The sequence below is a fragment of the Bactrocera tryoni genome, chromosome 4, assembly GCF_016617805.1.
Source record: "Bactrocera tryoni isolate S06 chromosome 4, CSIRO_BtryS06_freeze2, whole genome shotgun sequence".
In the NCBI taxonomy this organism is placed as follows: Eukaryota; Metazoa; Arthropoda; class Insecta; order Diptera; family Tephritidae; genus Bactrocera; species Bactrocera tryoni.
This window is the reverse complement of record NC_052502.1, coordinates 73,369,278-73,389,410: the sequence shown is the minus strand read 5'-3', so window position 1 is coordinate 73,389,410 and position 20,133 is coordinate 73,369,278. Positions and strand designations below refer to the sequence as shown.

General features: G+C 34.7%; 1 protein-coding gene across 1 annotated transcript; it reads right to left on the bottom strand.

Moving 5' to 3' along the window:
- Nucleotides 1–1,644: 1,644 nt before the first annotated feature.
- Nucleotides 1,645–9,082, bottom strand: LOC120776128 (general transcriptional corepressor CYC8). Its single transcript, XM_040106658.1, has 3 exons — nt 8,978–9,082; nt 3,861–4,062; nt 1,645–3,794 (listed from the first exon to the last, which is right to left on the bottom strand). Exons 1-3 carry the CDS (start codon nt 9,080–9,082, stop codon nt 1,645–1,647), a joined length of 2,457 nt encoding a protein of 818 aa, XP_039962592.1.
- Nucleotides 9,083–20,133: the final 11,051 nt, after the last annotated feature.

Sequence of the window (20,133 nt, the reverse complement as noted above, 5' to 3'; positions counted from 1 at the left end):
TTGAGACCCAGCATTCATTATTGTATAATATTCGACCGAATAGAGCGAGTCCAGCAAGCAGTGAAGAAAATTAGCAGCCGCAGCTGAGAAGGTACACGAAGACCGTGGTGAGTCGATTCGGCGCTGTTCGCAGCAACTCAGACTGACGTATGGAATGACTTGGCGCATTTTACGTCCAGATCTTAAATTGAAAGCGCTTGCACAACAACTGAAGCCGCTCGACGTTGCCAAGCGACAACGCTTCGCTCTATGAATCTTCCAAGTTCCAAGAAGTTCCGACGTTTTGAGCCAAATTTCGTTCAGCGATGAGGTCCATTTCTGGCTCAGTGTGTATGTCAACAAGCGAAATTGCCGCATTAAAGACGAAGAGCATCCTGAAGAGATTCAAGAGCTGTTATTTATTCCAGAAAAAACAACGGTTTTGTGCGGTTTGTGGACCGGTGGAATCGTCGAACCATATTTCTTCAAAAATTATTCGGGTGAGAACGTAATCGTCAATAACTAATGTTCGCGCCAAGATAACCGAATATTTGTTGCCTGAAATTAAAGCTCGAGATCTCGGCGACATTTGGTTTCAACAAGACGACGCCACTTCTCATACAACGCAGCAATCAATGGATATATAATAAGATAAATTCACGTTTTGTACCGTTCGATTGGCCACCAAGATCACACCGTTAGACTTTTTCCTGTGGGGATATGTAAAGTGTAAAGTCTAAGTGGACAATCCTGCTTCGATTCTGGCCTCGGAACAAAACATCACGTGTGTCATTCTCCAGTTATCAATCCAAATGCTCGAACAAGTCATCGAAAATTGAACAACAGATGGACCATCTGGGACGTAGCCGCGGCCAACATTTGAAAGAGATAGTTTCCAAAAAATAAATGCCAAAGAATTTTTCTTTCGGATGCTAATAAACTATTCTAATTAAATTTGAAGTTACTGTGGTTTTTCTTTCAAAAAGTTGGGGCCTCGAAATGGATCATCTTTTATATGCTACAAACCTGTCATCACGTTCAAAATCCTTCGACTTCTTATCGTTTGTCTTCTCTTCGAGTAAGTCTTAAAAGGTGTGTCAGTAAGATCGATCCAATGCCGAGTAGATAATCGTGCCTTAATTAGGTTTTCCAGATCTCATTGTTTTCATCTAAATTCAGCAAGCACAAAGTAAAATAGTAAACTCTCTGTATTGTGTTGATATGTATTAAAGCTGATGGCTGACTAAACTTTCTGCTATATATTGAATCTGACGGCAATTATAGCTACTGAGGAATTCTGACAAAAACGAGTCTGTTTGCCATTGTGTTTGGCTGAAGTCTCTTCGGCATAGCGTGTCTTTCTTTTGTTGATCTATACAAAGTTGGTAACACAATTCCTCTTTATAGTCTACTTTTAGGCGCTCAGTTATGAACACAATTAAATACCGTTATTATTTTATTATAAATATATACTTAAGCTAACATTGCACTGGAAAATTGGCATATATTTTAAAAAGTAATACGTAATTTGTAGAAATGTCTTTGCATAACTGCAGGCGCGCATACAATAGTGCCGAGAAACAGTTATATTAAAAGAAAACATAAATCAATAAATAAACGAAAAACTAAAAATAATTGCACGCATTAAAAATCAAGCCTGGAGCGTTAATTTTTTGGCGGCGGACGTAGCGCCAAGCTCGCCTCAATATCTTTTACGGCCGCGTTGCGCAGCGCCTTCTTGTTTACATTGGGATATGGTAAGCCACCGCCGCGCTTGCCACGCTTACTGTTGCTACCGCTAGGCAAGCGACTAACGGCATACTTGTGTCCGCTATGCTGTGGCTCACGTTCACGTTCCCGTTCGCGTTCACGTTCACGTTCCGCTTTGTATGTGTGCTGATAGCCGTAGCCTTCGGGATTATTGTTGTATTTCGGACTGTAGCTGTCGTATTCTAGTCCCTTCTGTGAGGCGCTCAATGCCCCGTAGGCAGGTTTAGCGTGCGCCTCAACCCAACTGGCGCTGGTCTCTTCATATTTGTGCGGCAGTGGTTCCTTCTTCAGCACGTACTGGTAGGGATTCATGACGGGGTAGCCATCTTCTGATACCTGCGCGCTAGACCCAGCGCTTGTGTCTTTTTCATCGGACGTGTCCGTTTGTGCACTAGGTTCGGCAAAGTAGCCGGAGTAACCTTTATAATCGACGCTTAATTCACCACTACTAGCTTTTAGTTTGCGATACTCGGCAGCTGCGGCGCCAGCGCCAGCCGTGGATAGCGTGCGTGATTTTTCCGGCTTGAATGGCAGAGAGTTAATATCGTGATAGATTTCCGAGTTAAAGTAAAGCTTATTTGGCTTGTTTGTGACACTCGCGCTCAACGAAGTTGGACGCTCATCGGGCTCTTGCGTCGTGACTACATGCGAAAGATCAAAGTCCTCGATATGCTTCAGCGCGGCACTATGATCGAAATGGTCGTAGGTACCTTTAAGTGGCAACGTATATGGTTTCGAAATTGTTTTCACGGTGGCCGTTTGCAGTGGTGCGCGTGTCTTGATCTTGTAAACGAATTCAACATTTGGCGCCAGCGCCTCGCCGACCTCATGGGCCTGATGTGCGCCGGCTTGTGCGCGATACGCAGTCTCGGCTTCGGATTGATAGCGTTGCGTAGACTTGAGCTGATGTTTGGGCGCGTGGTGGCGTGAACTGGAGTAACCGGAAATGCTGCCATGCGTGGATGTACGGTGCGATGATCCAGTTGTTGACGCTGATGACGGATTGCCACTTTCACTACCACTCGTATACACAGCATTGTGCGCGGGTGTAGCACCGGAATGTTTCGGACGTGTTGTTGTCGATGTAATATGCTTCTCATCAACTGGCACAGTTACCATTTTATAATATGTTTTCGGCTCTTGCGGCGAAGTGACGATCTTGCCTTCGGCTTCCAGCTCTTTCATGTATTTCATTACCGATTTTTCGATCTGCTTCATTATCTCCGCTTTGGGTATTTCCGTTGATGCGGAGCCGCGCAGCTGCTCTGGCTCGGGCTCTGCTGGTGCAACACTGGCGCCTTGATAGGCAGGTTGAAAGAGATATTTTGTGCGGTAGTGACGATCGACGCCGTCACCGTCAGCGACACCACTACCACCGCCTGCGCCGGCCTCCACACTGGCTTCGTAGGCACTGCTGTCATCATAAACCTCGTAAGAGCGCGTTACCGGGTCTCGATTGTAAGCAGACGCTACCTGCTGCGGCACGCCGTCATTGGCACTTCCCACAACAATTACTTGACCACGTTCCGTTTGCGCCTCCAGTTGTTGTTGCTGACTTTCCGCTTGCTGTTGCGCCTGTTGGGCTTGTTGGATTTGCGCCTGCAATTGTGCATGCATTTGCGCTTCCAAAAGTGACTGGTGGTTATTATCCAAATGCTGTGGCGTTTGTTGTTGCAACTGTTGTTGTTGTAATTGTTGTTGTTGTGCTGCGGTATGGTAGTACTCAAATTTGATATTGCTCGGCGATGGAGCATTTCGCTCGTCCGCCGACTCGTCGTTAGTTTGTGCTGACGGTGTCTTCGGTCCAGATTGCAGTTCGTCTTCAGTGGACAGTATGCGTATGGGTTCGCGCAATCGTGTGCCATAACGTTGCATCTTCATGGCATTAGCTACATATTCCTCAGCAGTTTCGGCATCTTCCAATGAACCTGACTCGTAAGGACGTGATGCACTTAACGTGCTTGTGTACTTGGCTGTGATCTGTGTGTGCACCGGTTCGCTCTCCGGACGTATGAGATTCATTTCCAAATTGCCATAAGGATATTCTAAGGAACAGAAATATAATTTAACAGACCACACAATTATAACCTCTCAGCTTTCTTTGTACTTACCATCCCCGTCTCTAGCATAAGCGCCACTACGTCTTTGTGGATTCTTATCTACATGGCTAGCGGCAAGAGCTAGTTGATCAGCAGCTGCCTCAGACTTTTCTGTAGCAGCTTCGATGGTTTCTTTGGCATTTCCTAATGCCGGCCTGCGACGATTGTAACGCGCATTGCTTTGTGATTCGGCTGAGTGAAACAGAGCTAAGAGCTTTAAAAGAAAAATAATTTACTATAATAATTTTATTAATTTATAAAATGCTGTGGAAATTGTGGAATAAGTGAGGTGGAATGACTTAGGTTCTTAAGTTCTGAAGTGTTAAGAAAAATGTATCACTTGCTGTAGCAGCTGTTATGATATGAAGAAACCCTCGGCCGAAAACCAACGTATTTTGATAGGAGTTTATGGTGGACATGCAGCAGCATTATGCGATGAAAATTGTTGAAAAAGACAAGAAGAGCTCGCAGTATTCTGGGTGTCAACCAAGCAATCATTTCAAAACGTTTAAAAGCCGCACGATACATTCAAGACCAAGGGTATTGCGTAGGAATTGAAGCCAAGGACGTTCAAACGCTGTGAAACGAAGTCGTTTTTGCCGCGTATTGTAACTGGTGATGAAAAATGGACTCTTTACGACAACCTCAAACGCTAAAAACCATTTGTGAGACCTGGCTAACTAGCCAAACCGACAGAAAAGCCAAATATCCATGAAATCAATTTAATGCTCTTTATTTGATGATATCTGAACGGCATGCTAGATTATGTCCTTCAAAAACTGAGCGAAACCATTAATGGGTATCGCTACCGGCAACAGCTCATCCAATTGGAGCGAGTGATTGCCGAAAATCGTCCCGAATTTGTGAGTCACCATGACAACGCTCGACCTCACGTGCCAAGACTGGTTAAGAACTATTCGGATAACAGCGGTATGGAGTTTTTATCCGTCTTACCCACTTCATCGCCCGGATCTTCTAACTTTTGTTCCGGTCGATGCAGAACGACCTGGCTAAAATTCGGTTCTCTTCAGAATAAAGTATCAAAAAGCGGCGCAGTTCTTTTGGAATGGCATCCAAAATTGCAAGAAAGAAAATATTACTGGTTGTCACGTCATGGATAGATCTTTTAGCTCCTATATATTTAAGCCGAGTTCTAGACAAGGCCGGACATAAGCGGTAGACGTATAACTACAGCTTGTACTACTTGTAACTACTTTAACTGCCTCCTGGTGATCTAACCGACCTTTAAAGAAATAGCTTGAATTAATAGTTGATCGCAAGCTGTGATCGCTGATCGAAGAAAACCGATCGTATTCTTATGAAGTGATTTAATTTAATTACAGTTGTTGTAACAACCAACTAAATTTATTAAAGCTCAATTTCTTTCATAGCATAAATTTTAGGCTTAACCATTGATAGCGAAGATAGCGAGCAATGGCGAACCCAGTCGATTTAGCCATATCCGTCCATTTGCCTGTATATACAGAACTAGTCTCTCAGTTTTTGAGATACCGTTCTGAAATTTTGCAAACCTTCTTTTGTTATCAAGAACTAGCTCATTTGTCGGAACCAACAACTATAGCTTTTAGTTGTCATATGACAGATCGTTCAAATCGGACTCATATAACCTATAGCTGCCTATATAGAAAACTTGTTTATTTGACAAGGTATCTTCACGACATTTGGCACAGATAATTTTCCAAAACATCGTTATAATCTCCCATCATATAGTTCAGATTGGACTGGTGTAGCTTATAGCTGTCATACAAACTGACCGCTCAAACTCAAGTCTTTGTATGGAAACCTCCTTTATTTGTCAAGGTATCTTCAAGAAATTTGGCATAGATTATTATCCAGAGTATTACTACAATCTCTGAATATATTGTATAGATCGAACAACTATAGTTTAAAGCTGCCATACAAACTGACCGATCGAAAGCAGATTAACGGTTATAGCACTGATCGATCTTCGTAGATTTCGCTTAGGACAAAGTCTTTAATTATGATAAAGTGTTTTGGTGGGTTCTCTGACTTCTCTCTGACTTCTCTCTGACTTCTCTCTGACCTCTCTCTGATCTCTTTTCCGTTCAGTAATCGTTGACAAAAATTATTGTGGAATTAATCCAGAAATTATCGCGTACAAGTTATGTTATATTCAAGGATTATCAATAAAAACCTGTCTGCCTCACGAGTTTCTGTTCACGTCTTACTTCCTGTGAATTAAAAAATCATAATTATTTCCTCCTCAAAGCAAAGCAGGAACATCCTGCAACAAGTGCACTGCCGCCAAAACCAGTACGAAACGCAGCTGGTTTTTGAGCTCATCAATGCAACAACAGTTGCGTGCAACAAGTTGCATTGTTGCATCATATGCCAAATATAGGCATAAGCTCAAAACGATTCCGTTAAGTTCAAATGTTTTATGCAACGCAACAAAAAAATGCATTTGTGCATGTACATATATATAGTATGCCTATGTATGTTGCAGCCACACGCCCCAGACGTGCGTGCCACAATGTTATTGACTTGCTGCGGTGTGTTTATCTTCCAATGATTTATCAAAACGGCTATTAACGGTAATTACGCAGTAGAAACGTGCAGCAGTTGCAAGCAGCACGCAGCAAAAGTGGTTGGCAATAGTGCCAATACAAAAACAATTATACAAATAGCGGAGAGAATATTAAAAGAAATCGAAAATCAAATAAAATTGCATCTACTGCACACACACATACATACATACATATGCGTATACTAATCGCAAATGCTGCAAAAGTTGGCAAGCGCTTGATGCGCTGCGCAGCGCGCATCATACTTTCGCTTTCTTTTTTGGCATCGCGCATGCAACAGTGCAAGGCGCAAGCGCATGCGCGTACGTAATATGCTGTTACAGACGCTGCGCCGTTCATTCACTTCGCTTAAGTGGCAAGCACCAGCGTTGATATCAGCTGGCAAATCAGTGCAAGTTTTTACAAGCTTTTTTGAGTTAACAATCTATGTTAATTCAATAGTTGATAATTTCAAATTAACTCTTTTTACATAAATTATGTATGCATGTACATATGTTTTAATTATATTAATTTTTTCTTTGCATTTTTGTTTTCTTATTTTTATTATTTTTTATTATTTCAAAAATCTTAAATAAAAATCAAAAATCTTATTTTTTCTAGTTAAATATTGATTCTTTTCAATTTCCCTATCTTTTTTATATATTGGAAAAATTTAAAATCAAAAATTAAATTCCGATCTAATTAAAATTTAATTTTAATTAAATATTTTTAATTTTTTTTTAATTTAAATAAATATTTTTAATTTAATAAAAAAATTTAATTAAAGTAAAAAAAATTAAAACTAAAATAAAAAAGTAAAAATTTTAATTAGTTACAAAAAAATTTTTAAATTTAATTTGAAAAAAATTTTAATTAAAAAAATTTTAATTAATTAAAAAATGTTTATATTTAAATTTATTATTTTTTTTAAAAATTCTAATTAAAAATTTCAATAAATTAAAAAAAAATATTTAAAAATTTAAAATAAAAAAATTAAAAATTTTTCATAATGTATGTATGTACATATGCATATGTACATATGTAAATATTTTAATTTTGAATATGGTTATATTAAATTTTAATGTTATACAATTCATTGAAATTTTAATTGAACAATTTATTTTATAATTTTTCTAATTGATTTTCTAAATTTAAGCTTTATAAGCTAATGATGAAGCGTTTTTTCTTAAAAATCTGTATTTTCACATAGTTATTTGAGTAAGCAAATTTATTGAAATTTTTTTTATAATTTATCGCTAATTTTTTTATATTAAAAAAATAACATTTAATTTAAAGTCATGAATAAAAAATATTTCATAATTAAAAACTTTCAAAACTTGTATTTATTGAGTAAGCAATTTTTTTGAAAATTAGTTTAATAATCTATTTTTAATTTTTTGTTATTATATAATTTTTTTTTATATAAAATCAAGAAAAAAAATATTTTTAATTTCAAAATTTTCAAAACTTTTTAATAAAAAAAACTTATTTCGAAATTTAAAATCAAAAAGCACAAAATATTTAAAAAAATATATACATATACAATGTACGTACATATATGTACATATGTTATAAAATATACCACTGAAAAATATATGAAATAAAAATTTTCTCTCAAAAAAAAGTTTAAATCGAAAGTTATAAAAAAAAAATATTTTTGAAAATAAAGTCATGATATTTTTATTTCTGGTTTTGAAAAATTTTATTTTGAAGTTTAAATTGAAAAAATATATGTATATGTATATTTTTTAATTCAAAACTTTATTTATTGAGTAAGCAAATTTTTTAAATTTATTTTTAATTTTTTTCTGATATAAAAAAAAACAAAATTTTTGAATTTAAAATCAAATTGCTTTTTATTTCTTTATTTAAAGATTTATTCAAAAAAATGGTTTTAATATTTAAGCTTAGAACCAAAATTGTTAAAAGATTAAAAATAAAAAAAAATAAATTTTATTTCAAGAATTAAAATTCAAAAAATGATTTTAATATTTAAATTTTGAAAAAAAAACTTAAAAAATATTATAAATATTAATAAAAAATTAAACAAAAATTTCAATTTTAATCTTTTTTTTCTGAAATAATTTTTTTTCTAGTTCAAAATAGCGCAAAAATAATTTTTTTTTAAGTTGATAAGAAAAAATTATATGGAAATTTTTTCTTTATGTATTTTTTGAAATTTTTGAAAGCGATTTTTTTTATTTAATTTTTGTCAAATTCTTTGCACTCTTTTGCTTCATTGGTTTTCTGCCATTATCCTTCTTTAATCAGTTGCGTTTGCGTTGATTTCGCTGTTATAGTATAGTTTTTGGAAGCACTGTGTACCGAAATATTGTTTTTATATTTCAATACTTCTTTAACAACAATACTCAACAACAAATTAGCACTGTTCAACAAAATTTGAATGTAAAACTTCTTTTTCTCGAATTTCACCAAATTTCGGGCCTACAAAAATCCACAAACTCAACACCAGCACCACTTATACAACACATTTCCACTGTCACTGCCAGCGCTAATATATATTCATATCCCAGCGGACTGGACTAACAGCTGCTGCTGCCACATGCTCTACTTTTTACTTACAACCAACAGCGTTATTAAATAATATTTCATATTTTGCGCGCACATTTTTACGATTTCACGGTCTAACGGTACAAAATGATTTGGTGTCGATGTCGACCCGTCCATTGGCTTTTATATGAAAATGTTTCGCCGCTCGTCGTGTGTGCGCCCACATTCGACGGCGTGAGGCGGGCTGGCGTCCGATTGGCTGCTTATTGTTTCGTGGCTGCAGAGCGCATGCTTAGCTGGTCATTTGGCAGCTTTTCAAGCGTTGTAGCGTTGCTTGGCAGGACTGACAGCTTGATCGGCTCGATCGAGCTGCATGTATGTACATGCAATAAACTCAGCAAGTTAGATAAATAGACGTTTTCGTAATGAGTAATGAAAAGCAGGAGGCAGAAAAAAACCAGTAACTTGGCTCTGATCATTTATGAAAAAGTAGGCTGCAAAATCGAAATGAAAGAAATGTTGTGTTACATTATTACCATCAAATACATACATACATATGTCGGTTTGATTTGAACTTGTGCAATGCCTTCAAATAGTACGCTACCAAGGCGAATGTCAAGTTGGTAAGGTCAAGTGCTCACTTTGGATATTAGAATAAGTTGCCCTCAGCGCAGCCCAGGAGATAAACGTAAAAAATTGCAGACTTCATAAAGCTTCTCTAGAGTTTATAACTATGAATCTCACATAAAACTATGTTTCTTCATGTATACTTTGCCGAACCGGCATAAGGAAACTTATGCACAGTCCTTCGAAATATTTATGGAACTTTGTCTTATGCTATGTCAAACATATATTATTTCAGTTCATTTCAGCGTATCAATATTAAGTTTTGTTTGACTAATGTTGTGCTATGTTCCGCTGTGTTACGTTATGTTGTGTTTTGTAACATTCTGTTATGTTTCGTAACGTTATGTTATGTTATGTTAAGTTACAATGCGTTACGTCAAGTTGCGAGATGTAACGTCAGAGTACTGTTGCGTTATGTTTTGTTAAGTAACGTTATGTCATTTACATTATGTCACGTTACGTCAAGCTTCAATATGTAACATATTTTCGTTATGTTGTGTTATGTGACATTATGTTATGTTATGCCAGATGTACCGCTTTCATGCTTGTGCATTATTTTCTGTTATGTTATGTTGAGTAAGGTTATGATATGTTACGGTATGTTGTGTTGATGTTATGTGGTGTAATATTACGTTGCCTTTTATTATGTTCAGTTACGTTGTGTTATGCTACATTATGCTATGTTACGTTTATTATGTTACATAATGTTGTCTTATGTTAAGTTATGATATGTTTAATTTTGTTATGTTACTTTTGTTGTGTTATGTAACGTTATGTTAAGTTACGTTACGTTCAATTGCGGGGTATGGTTTTCATTATCTTATTTTATGTGACTTAATGCTAAGTTACGTAATGTTATGTTACATTACGTTTTGTAATGTTACGTTATGTTGTGTTATGTAAGGTTGCGTTGTGTTGCTTTTGTTAAGTTACGTCATTATGCATTATATTTTGTTATGCTACATTATGTTGTGCTATGTAACGTTATAATACTTTTGCGTTGTACTGTCTTGGTAACGTTATGTTAAGTTATCGTGAAAAGAAATGAAAAATATATTGTGTGAGTTAGAATTATCGAAAGTCGATTAGAATGTTGACCATTATTGGAATTCCTATGTCTGCAATATTATATTGAATATAATGCAATGTTTTATTTATAAAATTACAATACATGCAAATAAATCATTTCAGCTCGCACAGAGTTCAATGTATTTTTTCGCCGCGGCGCTTGTCAACACTAGTTGCCAATTGCTTGTTGCAATATGTCAAATTTTAACAAACATTAATCAAATATTGTTAAATAATGTCACTTACTTTTCGAAAGTTTTCTTTTTTTCTTTGTATTTTATTAAAAATAAATATTCCTCAAGCATATCGCTCTCCTTTAAACGACGCCACCGCCACTACATAACGGTTGTGCTTGCTGCACTCACCTGGTGATTTGCATGCCTAAAGCTGTGTCAGCAATATTAAGCGCTTGAACGTCAGTGTCATGGCAACGGTCATCACGCTCATGACAGCCGATAAACGTCAATTGCCGTAGCATGCGGGGTTACATTTCTTTGTGCACTTAGTCACTTACCGTTATCAACGCAATGTTGATTTTGCCTTTGATGTTGTTGGGTTTGAAATTTGTAATTTGGCGAAATGTTTTATATTGACTTCTGCTGATTTACGAGGTGTTTTTACGTGACTTTTCACTGACCAAAGGTGTTAAATATTTTTTGGCAAATATTTTGATTTGTGGAAAATTTATGTGACATTTCTAAGGCATATGCATATACTTGGACTTTACTTATGTTTATTTACTACTATCAGGAAAGGTTACTCTCTGATTTTCAATTATATATCTCATCGATTGACTGATATTTTCGGTAGAAAGTCAACTATAGTTACTAATAATTATAATTGCCTGCATTTAGGCGCAGTTCGAATTATTATAAATAATTAAACTAAATATTGTTTTTAAAAAAGCCCTCTAATTCGGATCTGAATATAAAAGATATTAATAAAAAATAAATTTTAGAAACTAAAATTTTAAGGCATAATGAAATTAATTATACATATTTTGCCTACAATTAGGCGAAATACGAGTTTCAAAAAAGTCCTTTAGTTCGAATATGAATTAAAAGGTAATAAAATAAATTTGAGAAAAAAAATCAAATTTTGAGACTAAGTTGAACTAATAATAATAATATTGCCTACATTTATGCGCAACTGGAGTTTTTATAAATAAAGATTAAACTAAAAAGTTCTTTAGTTCGAATCTAAATTGAAAGGTGATGAAAAAGTTTAATTAGAAAAATTCAAATTCTGAGTCTAAGTAAAACTAATAATGACAATTGTCTACATTTAGGCGCAATTTGTATGCCGACAAATAATAATTAAACTAAAATATAGGTTTTAAAAGTTTTAAAAGATTTCTCTTGTTCAGATCTCAACTGAAAAGTATAAATAAAAAGTTGAACTTATAATTATTGCCTACATTTAGGCTGAATTGAAATTTCAAACAAATCCTTTAGTTTGAGTGTAAATTTTAAGGTGACACCAAATAATAAATATAAATAAAAAAAACTTCAAATTTTGAGGCTGAGGAAAAATAATAATAATAATATTGCCTACATTTAGGCACAATTGTTATTCCTTTAAATAATTGTACAAGTAAAAATTGTTTTTAAACGATTTTTTTCATTCGGATCTTAATCAAAAGATATGAAAAAAAAAATTTAAAAAAAAAGTAAAATTTAAGGCAAAGTTGAACTAACAATAATTACCTTCATTTAGGCGCAATTTGAATTCTAATAAATAATTAAACTAACAAAAAATCTTTAAACAAAAAATAATCAAAATATTCTTCTAAAAATTATTTAATGGTTCGGCTGAATTAAAAAAAAAATGTTAATTGCCTACCTTTAGGCGCATTTTGAAGTCTGATAAATAATTATACCAACAAAAAATTCTAATGCAAAAAAAAAAAATAAAAATAAAAAATATCTTTAAAAAATTTTAATAGATTGGCTGAATTAAAAAAAAAAAAATTAATTGCCTACCCTTAGGCGCAATTTGAATTTAGATAAATAGCGTACAATTAGGCGGAAATTGAATTCTCATTATTATGCTAGAAATTGTTCGGAAGGAAAATTCTAAAAATATAAGTATGTATATGAAATGTTGAAAACATACATACATACATATGTAAAAAAATAATATATGAAATTAATATGTTTTTTTTTTTGGAAAATAAATAAATTATCTGGCTTAATAAAAAAAAAATTTCACTGTGACAATGATTTCTTTAACGAATAAATTTCACACATTAAGCCTTAGCGCTTGACAAAAATAGTTTTCTTATGATTATTAACCTGATATCTTTGGCTGCAATCATAAGTAATTAGTCGTAAAAAATCATTCCATTTCCAGTTTCAACTTGTTTGACGCCCTAGCCGGTTGCTTTGCCACTTCCCCTTTGTAATGACACATTTCCGCGAAGGGCAAATGATAGCTGCAATATTTCCTAGATTTTCACGATCGTCAAGTTATTAACAAGCACTCAGACATGTTTTCATATATACATACACACACATACATACATGTACACACACATACATACTTTTAAATTTGCTACACAGCTCTACATACATACGTACAAAAACCCAGTTTTTTAGCAATTGCGCGCTTATAGTATTTATGTAAGTGGAGCATGCCGCATGCCACTTGCTACTTGCCACACTTACCATACAACTCGCGCGTATAACACAATTTATGCAAATTTTTGCCCCAAAAAAAAATCAAAAAAAAATTGTTTTATGAAAAAAACAACGCCAAGCGTAGCAAATTAGCCAGAAAAAGCGCATATTTTGCGTAGCTTTTTTATTTGTATTATTATATATTCGCTTCTTGCTGATTTTAATCGCTCGCTTAATAACTGGCATCCTCATAAGTATTAATACCGTTGTTTTACAATTTTTCCTTTCTTTACATTCAATGCTGCATTGAGCAATACTTTTGCCACGGCACTTTCAGGTGCAACAACCTCTTTACCGGTGGTGCTATGGTGGCAAGTCCAGCGTTATATTTGTGTAACGACTGTTACGTGGTAACAATTGCAGTGAAACATACATATGTATGTATGTATAGAAATATGCGCACATGTAATGGCAGCAAATGCAATTTTTTGTTTTTTTTTCAATTTTTTTTTTGGCTGCTTGCAACGAACAATATAAAGAATTGTGTTTGTGGCAATGTTTGAAGTACAACTGAGGCATATATAAACTTCGCTCTCATGGTCTGTTTAGTGGCTTGCATTTGCGCTCTTGTAACTGTCTATGACTGGATTATCCAACAAATTTTTTGCGTTTTTTGAATTTCTTTTAACTTTTATTTTTTCTACTATTTTTTTCCATTTTTACTTTTTGTGTTTTGTTTTTGGTTTCGTTTTTTACTGCTATCTTTGCTTTTGACAAATGTATTATTGTTGTTGCTTTCATCACTACCTGTAATTAAATAATCTATGTTATGTATTTGCCGTAATTATTTTGACTTAATATGTCGTCGGAATGGACAGTTGCACGGCTTGGCGCCTTGACTCTGACTTTGGTGCATGATTGCTATTGGCTGCAAGAAAATCTCGCAATAACCTGAATGATTAAGATTGCGAGACCAGCTTTGTTATTGCACGTACATATTGCCGCTGCAATTAAAAGTGCTCAAGCTATGTCCGTATGTTGTGGATGTGGCTCATATGGTTTGGTAAATTGGGCGAGTCTCAAAAATTTCAAGTTTGTATATGTTTCAATTGCATTGTTTTCTTTTGCTCAATTAATTGGTCAGTGTTTTATGCGGAAATTTAGAAGAAACAGTTCTCTTCACCATCTGTTCTTTGACTCCTTTCTGTTAAGAATATCGTACTTAGTGTCGGTCTTCAACCAAACTTTCTTTTCTAAGCCTTCACATGCCTTTCTAACCATCTTAACCATTTCAATTTAAAATTTTGCTTAGTTGTATTGAGTCACTATTTCGAGTTTAAGGTTCAGTGTTTACTGAAAATGCCAAAGCGTTCTCTTTTTAAGAAACCCTGAGTTCTATTACATATTATTTTCAATAAAATACAGTTAGTATCGCACAAATTTTCTTCATACAAACTTACTTTCTTAAGCCTAAACTTTATTGCTCTTATCATTTAGTCTCAATCTGAACTTTGGGTTTCAGAAACTCCAGTTTGGTGTTTACTGAAAACAGTATAATGTTTTCTTTAAGTGCTTACAACCTTTGAGTTGAACTTTATTTATAGTAAGGTATTTAACTGCAGTGTTTAAGAAACTCTGAATTCAATAAGATATTGTTTTCGAGACAAATAGAGTTAGTGCCGCCAAGTTTGTGTTGGACAAATTTAAGCACAAACTCTTTTTCTCTAAGCTCAGTCTGAAATTTGGGTTTCATAAACTCGAGTTTAAGGTTTGGTGTTTACTGAAAACAGTAGAATGTTCTCTTTAAGTGATTGGAACCTTTGAGTTGAACTCTAGTAAGGTATTTAACTGCAGTGTTTAAGAAACTCTGAATTCTATTAGATATTAAAAATAGAGTTAGTGCCACCATTTCCTGCGGACAAACTTATGCCTAAACTCTATTTCTATTTTCATTTAACCTCAATATGAAATTTGGGTTTCATAAACTCTAGTTTAAGGTTTGGTGTTTACTGAAACCAATAAAGTAATATCTTTGAATGCTTGAATCTTTGAGTTGAGCTTTATCTACAAGTATAGAAATGGGTTTAACTGTAGTGTTTAAGAAACTCTGATATTAGATATTAAAAATAGAGTCACCTTAAACGTAAACTCTACTTCTTGGGTTTCATAAACTCGAGTTTAAGGTTTGGTGTTTACCGAAAACAGTAAAGCATTCTCTTTGAGTGCTTAAAACCATTATGTTCAACAGCAGCGCCCTCAACCAAACTTTTGGAATGGTCCGCAAAAAAAGTTTATATTCCTCTAAACACCGAAAAAGCAGTGTTTAAGGCGAGTTAAGAGATAATTTATATTGTATATACCATACCTTATAGTAATGGTTAACGCTGTATAAAAACCCATAAACACAACTTTGTGACTCGATAAGATTTATTCTTAATCTCTGTTTTTACCGTTCTCAACCGTATTAGTTTTGACTCCAATTTATGTTTCCTTCACTCCGTTTTCATCTCTGCTTCAGGCTTAATATCAGAATTGTCTACAGAAAGGTATCTAATGCAAGAAATTCTATTTTCACATAAGTTTCGTAGAACGAATGGCATATTTCGTTCTGTTTAGCTTTCTGGGTCTCAGCGTCTGCCTTAGTCTCAGCTAAAATCTCAGATTCAGTAAAATATTGCATATAAAACCAAGTGTAAACTAAATAAACTATTGCATCTAACATTTCTATAACGTAAGGGCTGTGAGGGTGTGGCGTAATTTTGAAGTAGTTTTTATAAATATCGCAGTTTCAACCTGTGTATTACTCGAAATTATGTATTTCTTAAAATCCACAAATGACCTCGCACTTAAACAAGGGTTAACGTTCACATGCATTCATCATACGCCGTGGCATACCCTTAGGTCACGCATACGCACTGACCACCGCGCTGCACCAAAATCATTAATATGAATTTAGTTGCTTATTTTCATTGAATGTAACCATGCATCAACTTCAAATTATACTATATATATGTATAATTAAATTTTTTTCAATTAATCTTAATTAATTAAAATATATCGCAAGTATTGTATAGTTGTAAGGCCGTTAAACAAACAAAGAAAATTAAGGTAATACTCCAAAACAACCGAAATGCGCATAAATTATATAATTCAGCTGCGCAGTGAGCGTTTACGTGCTGTAAAACAAATAAATTCATAAATTTAACAAGGGAAATTATGTATACAAAACAGCGGTGAGCAGGGTAACGTAGCTTGAACCAAAAAACTGCTGCCGGCACCGGCAGCACATAGCTGAAGGAAGCTAAAGCCACAAAGTAAGCGGCGAGTGAACATGCAAGTTAGATTCACAGTTCGCTAGCTGCTAGAAGACGGCGCTTCTCCAGCTGCAAGCTGAGCCTTAAGTTTGCGGCGCGGCTACGTAAGCTGCGCGTACGCTAATTACAATGCGCCGAATCAGCGACCATGAAAAGCTGCTTTAGTCTGCATAATCGCTACTAGCAACAGCTAGCATTCATTAACACGACTGGCAGCCGTTTTCCTTTTGCTGTGTGGCGCACTATTTTGAATTTAGACATGTAACACTTTCTGCGTCGGATTTTTTTTAAATTTCTAAATTTTGTGAAATTTGTTAATGTCAGCTAATTGTATGCGCTGAAAAAAATATTAAAAATATGTCTACCTGTGGAAGCATTAACTTGATTAAAAATTTAGATATTTTGATGAAACTTGCTACAAAAATATGTTCCTTGACTCCCAAGAAAGGTCAGTAGTGCAGATGAAGCTAATCTAGCTACTCTAACCGGAAACCTATAACGTGCCATAACTGTGAAAATAGTGAAGATCATGCCCACTCTCCATATAACGGTTATGTTGAAAACTATTAAAAGTGGTAAACTGCATAATGGACGTGTCACCGCCCACTTTTAGGTGAAATCCTAACCAAATTTGGTACTTGAGGTTAACCAACCTATCGGACGGGCGATTCGGGCTGAATATTTTTTTGATGAAAGCATGGTTGCTTTAGTCCCCATATACTTATTATATGAATTCTCAAGCATACGCTGACGGTTATAACTGACATATTGGTCAATCTGTGCGGTGTCTTAATGACTTCAGAGAGCCTCCATTTCTGCTTTCCAGCTTGGATCCTTGTAAGCTGCAAATACATGAATTGTACAGTTACATAATATATACACACATTTCAGAAATTTTCTCAGAGAGCTTCACTTATGCATGCGATCAAATATTAAACATTAGCTTAACATTTATTTTGATTTTTAGCGAAAAAAAAATTACTTAAAAAGTTTATAAATCCGTTGAGAATTGCAAACACAAATTTAAGGGCGATGTATAATAGTTTAAAGCTTAGATCGAATCACTATTTGTGAAAAGTCGAAGTTGTTACGTTAAAAGCTTTTTTAGCGCGCACAAATGTCCGGCTTTTAAGTAAATTATTTTCTATAAACCTTAAGAGAATTACAATTTGTTTTGGGTAACGAACGAAAAAGTCGTTTAAATGCACACGTAACTGGTTTCTTTTACTATTTTTTTCTTTGTCTTCCTTCAACCTTAAAAGCACGCAATTTTGTGAGTAAGAGCATTTTTGTAATATTTTTTTTATACTCTGAACTCATATACTTGAGTTTACCACGAAGTTTGTAACATCCAGAGGAAAGACCCCATAAAGTTAATACATTTATGTGTTATAATCGAGATATTGATTTGAATGTTTGCACACGTTCTTCTCTCCCCAAGAAGCTACTTAGTTGTCGGAATCGCCGCTATCCGCCAACTATAGCTTATAGCTGCCATACGAACTGAGGCATCGGCATCAAGTGCTTGTATGGAGAAATTTTTTCATTTCCCGAGCTATCATGAAGAAATTTGGCATCTGTTATTGTCCAAGGCAACGATGTAACCGCCGAAGAAACTGTTCAGATCGATTTTGTTGGTTAGGTAAACTCATTCGTTCTTTTTGTATAGAAGCCAATATTTGGGTTGTGATAGTACACGCATAGAGGCCTACTGAGTCCAAACTAAAAGAAAAATTTCTTTTTTTTTTTGTTTTTGCAAAAAACCCAAAATATTTCGTTATGTATGTGTGTTAGCGTATTTGTGCCGTTACCGTCTCTCTACCGGTAAGCATTCGAAGCGGAAATCGATATAACTCATACGCCATGCGCATGCAATAATCGCTTGAGATTATATAATGCGACGTTGTAGTCTTCGAGGAAACGCCTTTGCAGCTGCGCAACTTTTTTATGTACGCAATTCGTGCATATTTGCATAACCACCTGTACATATGTTCGTACATACATATAGATTAACTGGTGAAGAAAAACCGAAGACCATTCAAATCGATTGAAATCAAATGTGATATGCATTATGTGGTTGCAGCTAGTAATAAATACCGCTATAAATGCCAGCACGCATGCGCGCATAATTGATCGCCAACTTCACCATTGGCATTTTAGACGAGCAAACGGTCAATGAGTGTAGACATTTTGGCAGGCTGCGGGCAGTGGCCATAAAATCAAGGCATTTTTATACATACATACATATATGATGGTGTGCTTATACATATGTATGTATTGCTTGGAATGGGCTTGCGCGCAGCTGAGAGTGCCCATAACTAAAGCTACGTATATATCTACAAACCTAACCTAAAATAACCAAAAATAATTATCAATGGCATAACGGTAAAAAAAATATAAAAAAAAATAGAAAATAAGAAAGATTGCAAAAATGATGGCACAGCAAAACAACGGTTAATAAATTGTCAGATAAATGATAAAGATCCGCTGAGTTGCGCAGGAAAGTGCGGCGTGTGGCGGTGTGCCAAGCTGCAACTAAAGCATTTCGCATTTTCTTATAGTATTTATTTCTTGCATACTTGATTCATTGCGAAAACTCAGCAGAAAACAATAAATAATAAATTATGATAGGAAAAGTAGCGCGCAGTAAATAAAGCAAACATATGGCAACGCTGTTGTGTCTTTACATTTACTTAGTCTACTTTTAGGCATCTTAAAACTATAACATCGCTTAATTAGCCAGCTTGTATTGGCTGTGGGCTAAACTTAAGCTGGAAGTATGTTAACTACCGAAAATTTGTAGAATCATAATCTGCGTTGGGACACGCTTCAACAGCAAATCTACATAATTATGCCTCGACTAGTTATTGGAATTAAGATTTTCTACAGTTTATGCTGTGCTTTTTTATTCCAGATGACGACCTGCCATATTTAAAATATTTTAAGTTACTTCCGAACAGTTTTTCAATTAGTGAGAAGCTTCACTCAGAAGTTCAGTAGTATAAGCTCTAGCATAAGTATACACAGAATGTCATTAATTTATGTTAAAAATGTTAAACCTTCTTTAAATTATACCTGTTTTCTTCTCTTTTCAGAAATAAAAAGTGATCAGTGAAAAGTGGTGTTTAGTGATAAGTAAAAAAGAGGTTAAGGGAAAAATGTAAAAAAATAAGTGATAAGTGAATAAAAAAAAGGGTTTCGTGATAAAAAGGTTTAAATGAAAAGTTTTTAGCGATAAGTAATAAAAAGTGTTAAGAAAAAGTGTAAAAAAATAAGTGCTAAGTGAAGAAAAAAGTGAAAAGTTCCAAAAAGTGCTAAATGAAAAGTGTTTCAAATAAAATATTAGTTCAATATTGAGAAAATCCGCCTTTGCGCCGGCAGTTCAACTCAGCAATGCTTGAAATCGCTTTCAACCGCTATGAAAAGTAAGTCACAACTGATTTTCTTTAAATTATTGATAAACTTTCATAGAAAATTCTATGGTTATTCATTAGATAATCATTTGAGACAATTATTTCACTTATGTATTTACAAACCTAGTCTACAATTGTAGATTTTTTGATATTTTTTTAAACTGCAGTTTCCCTGAAAAAAAGGGCTT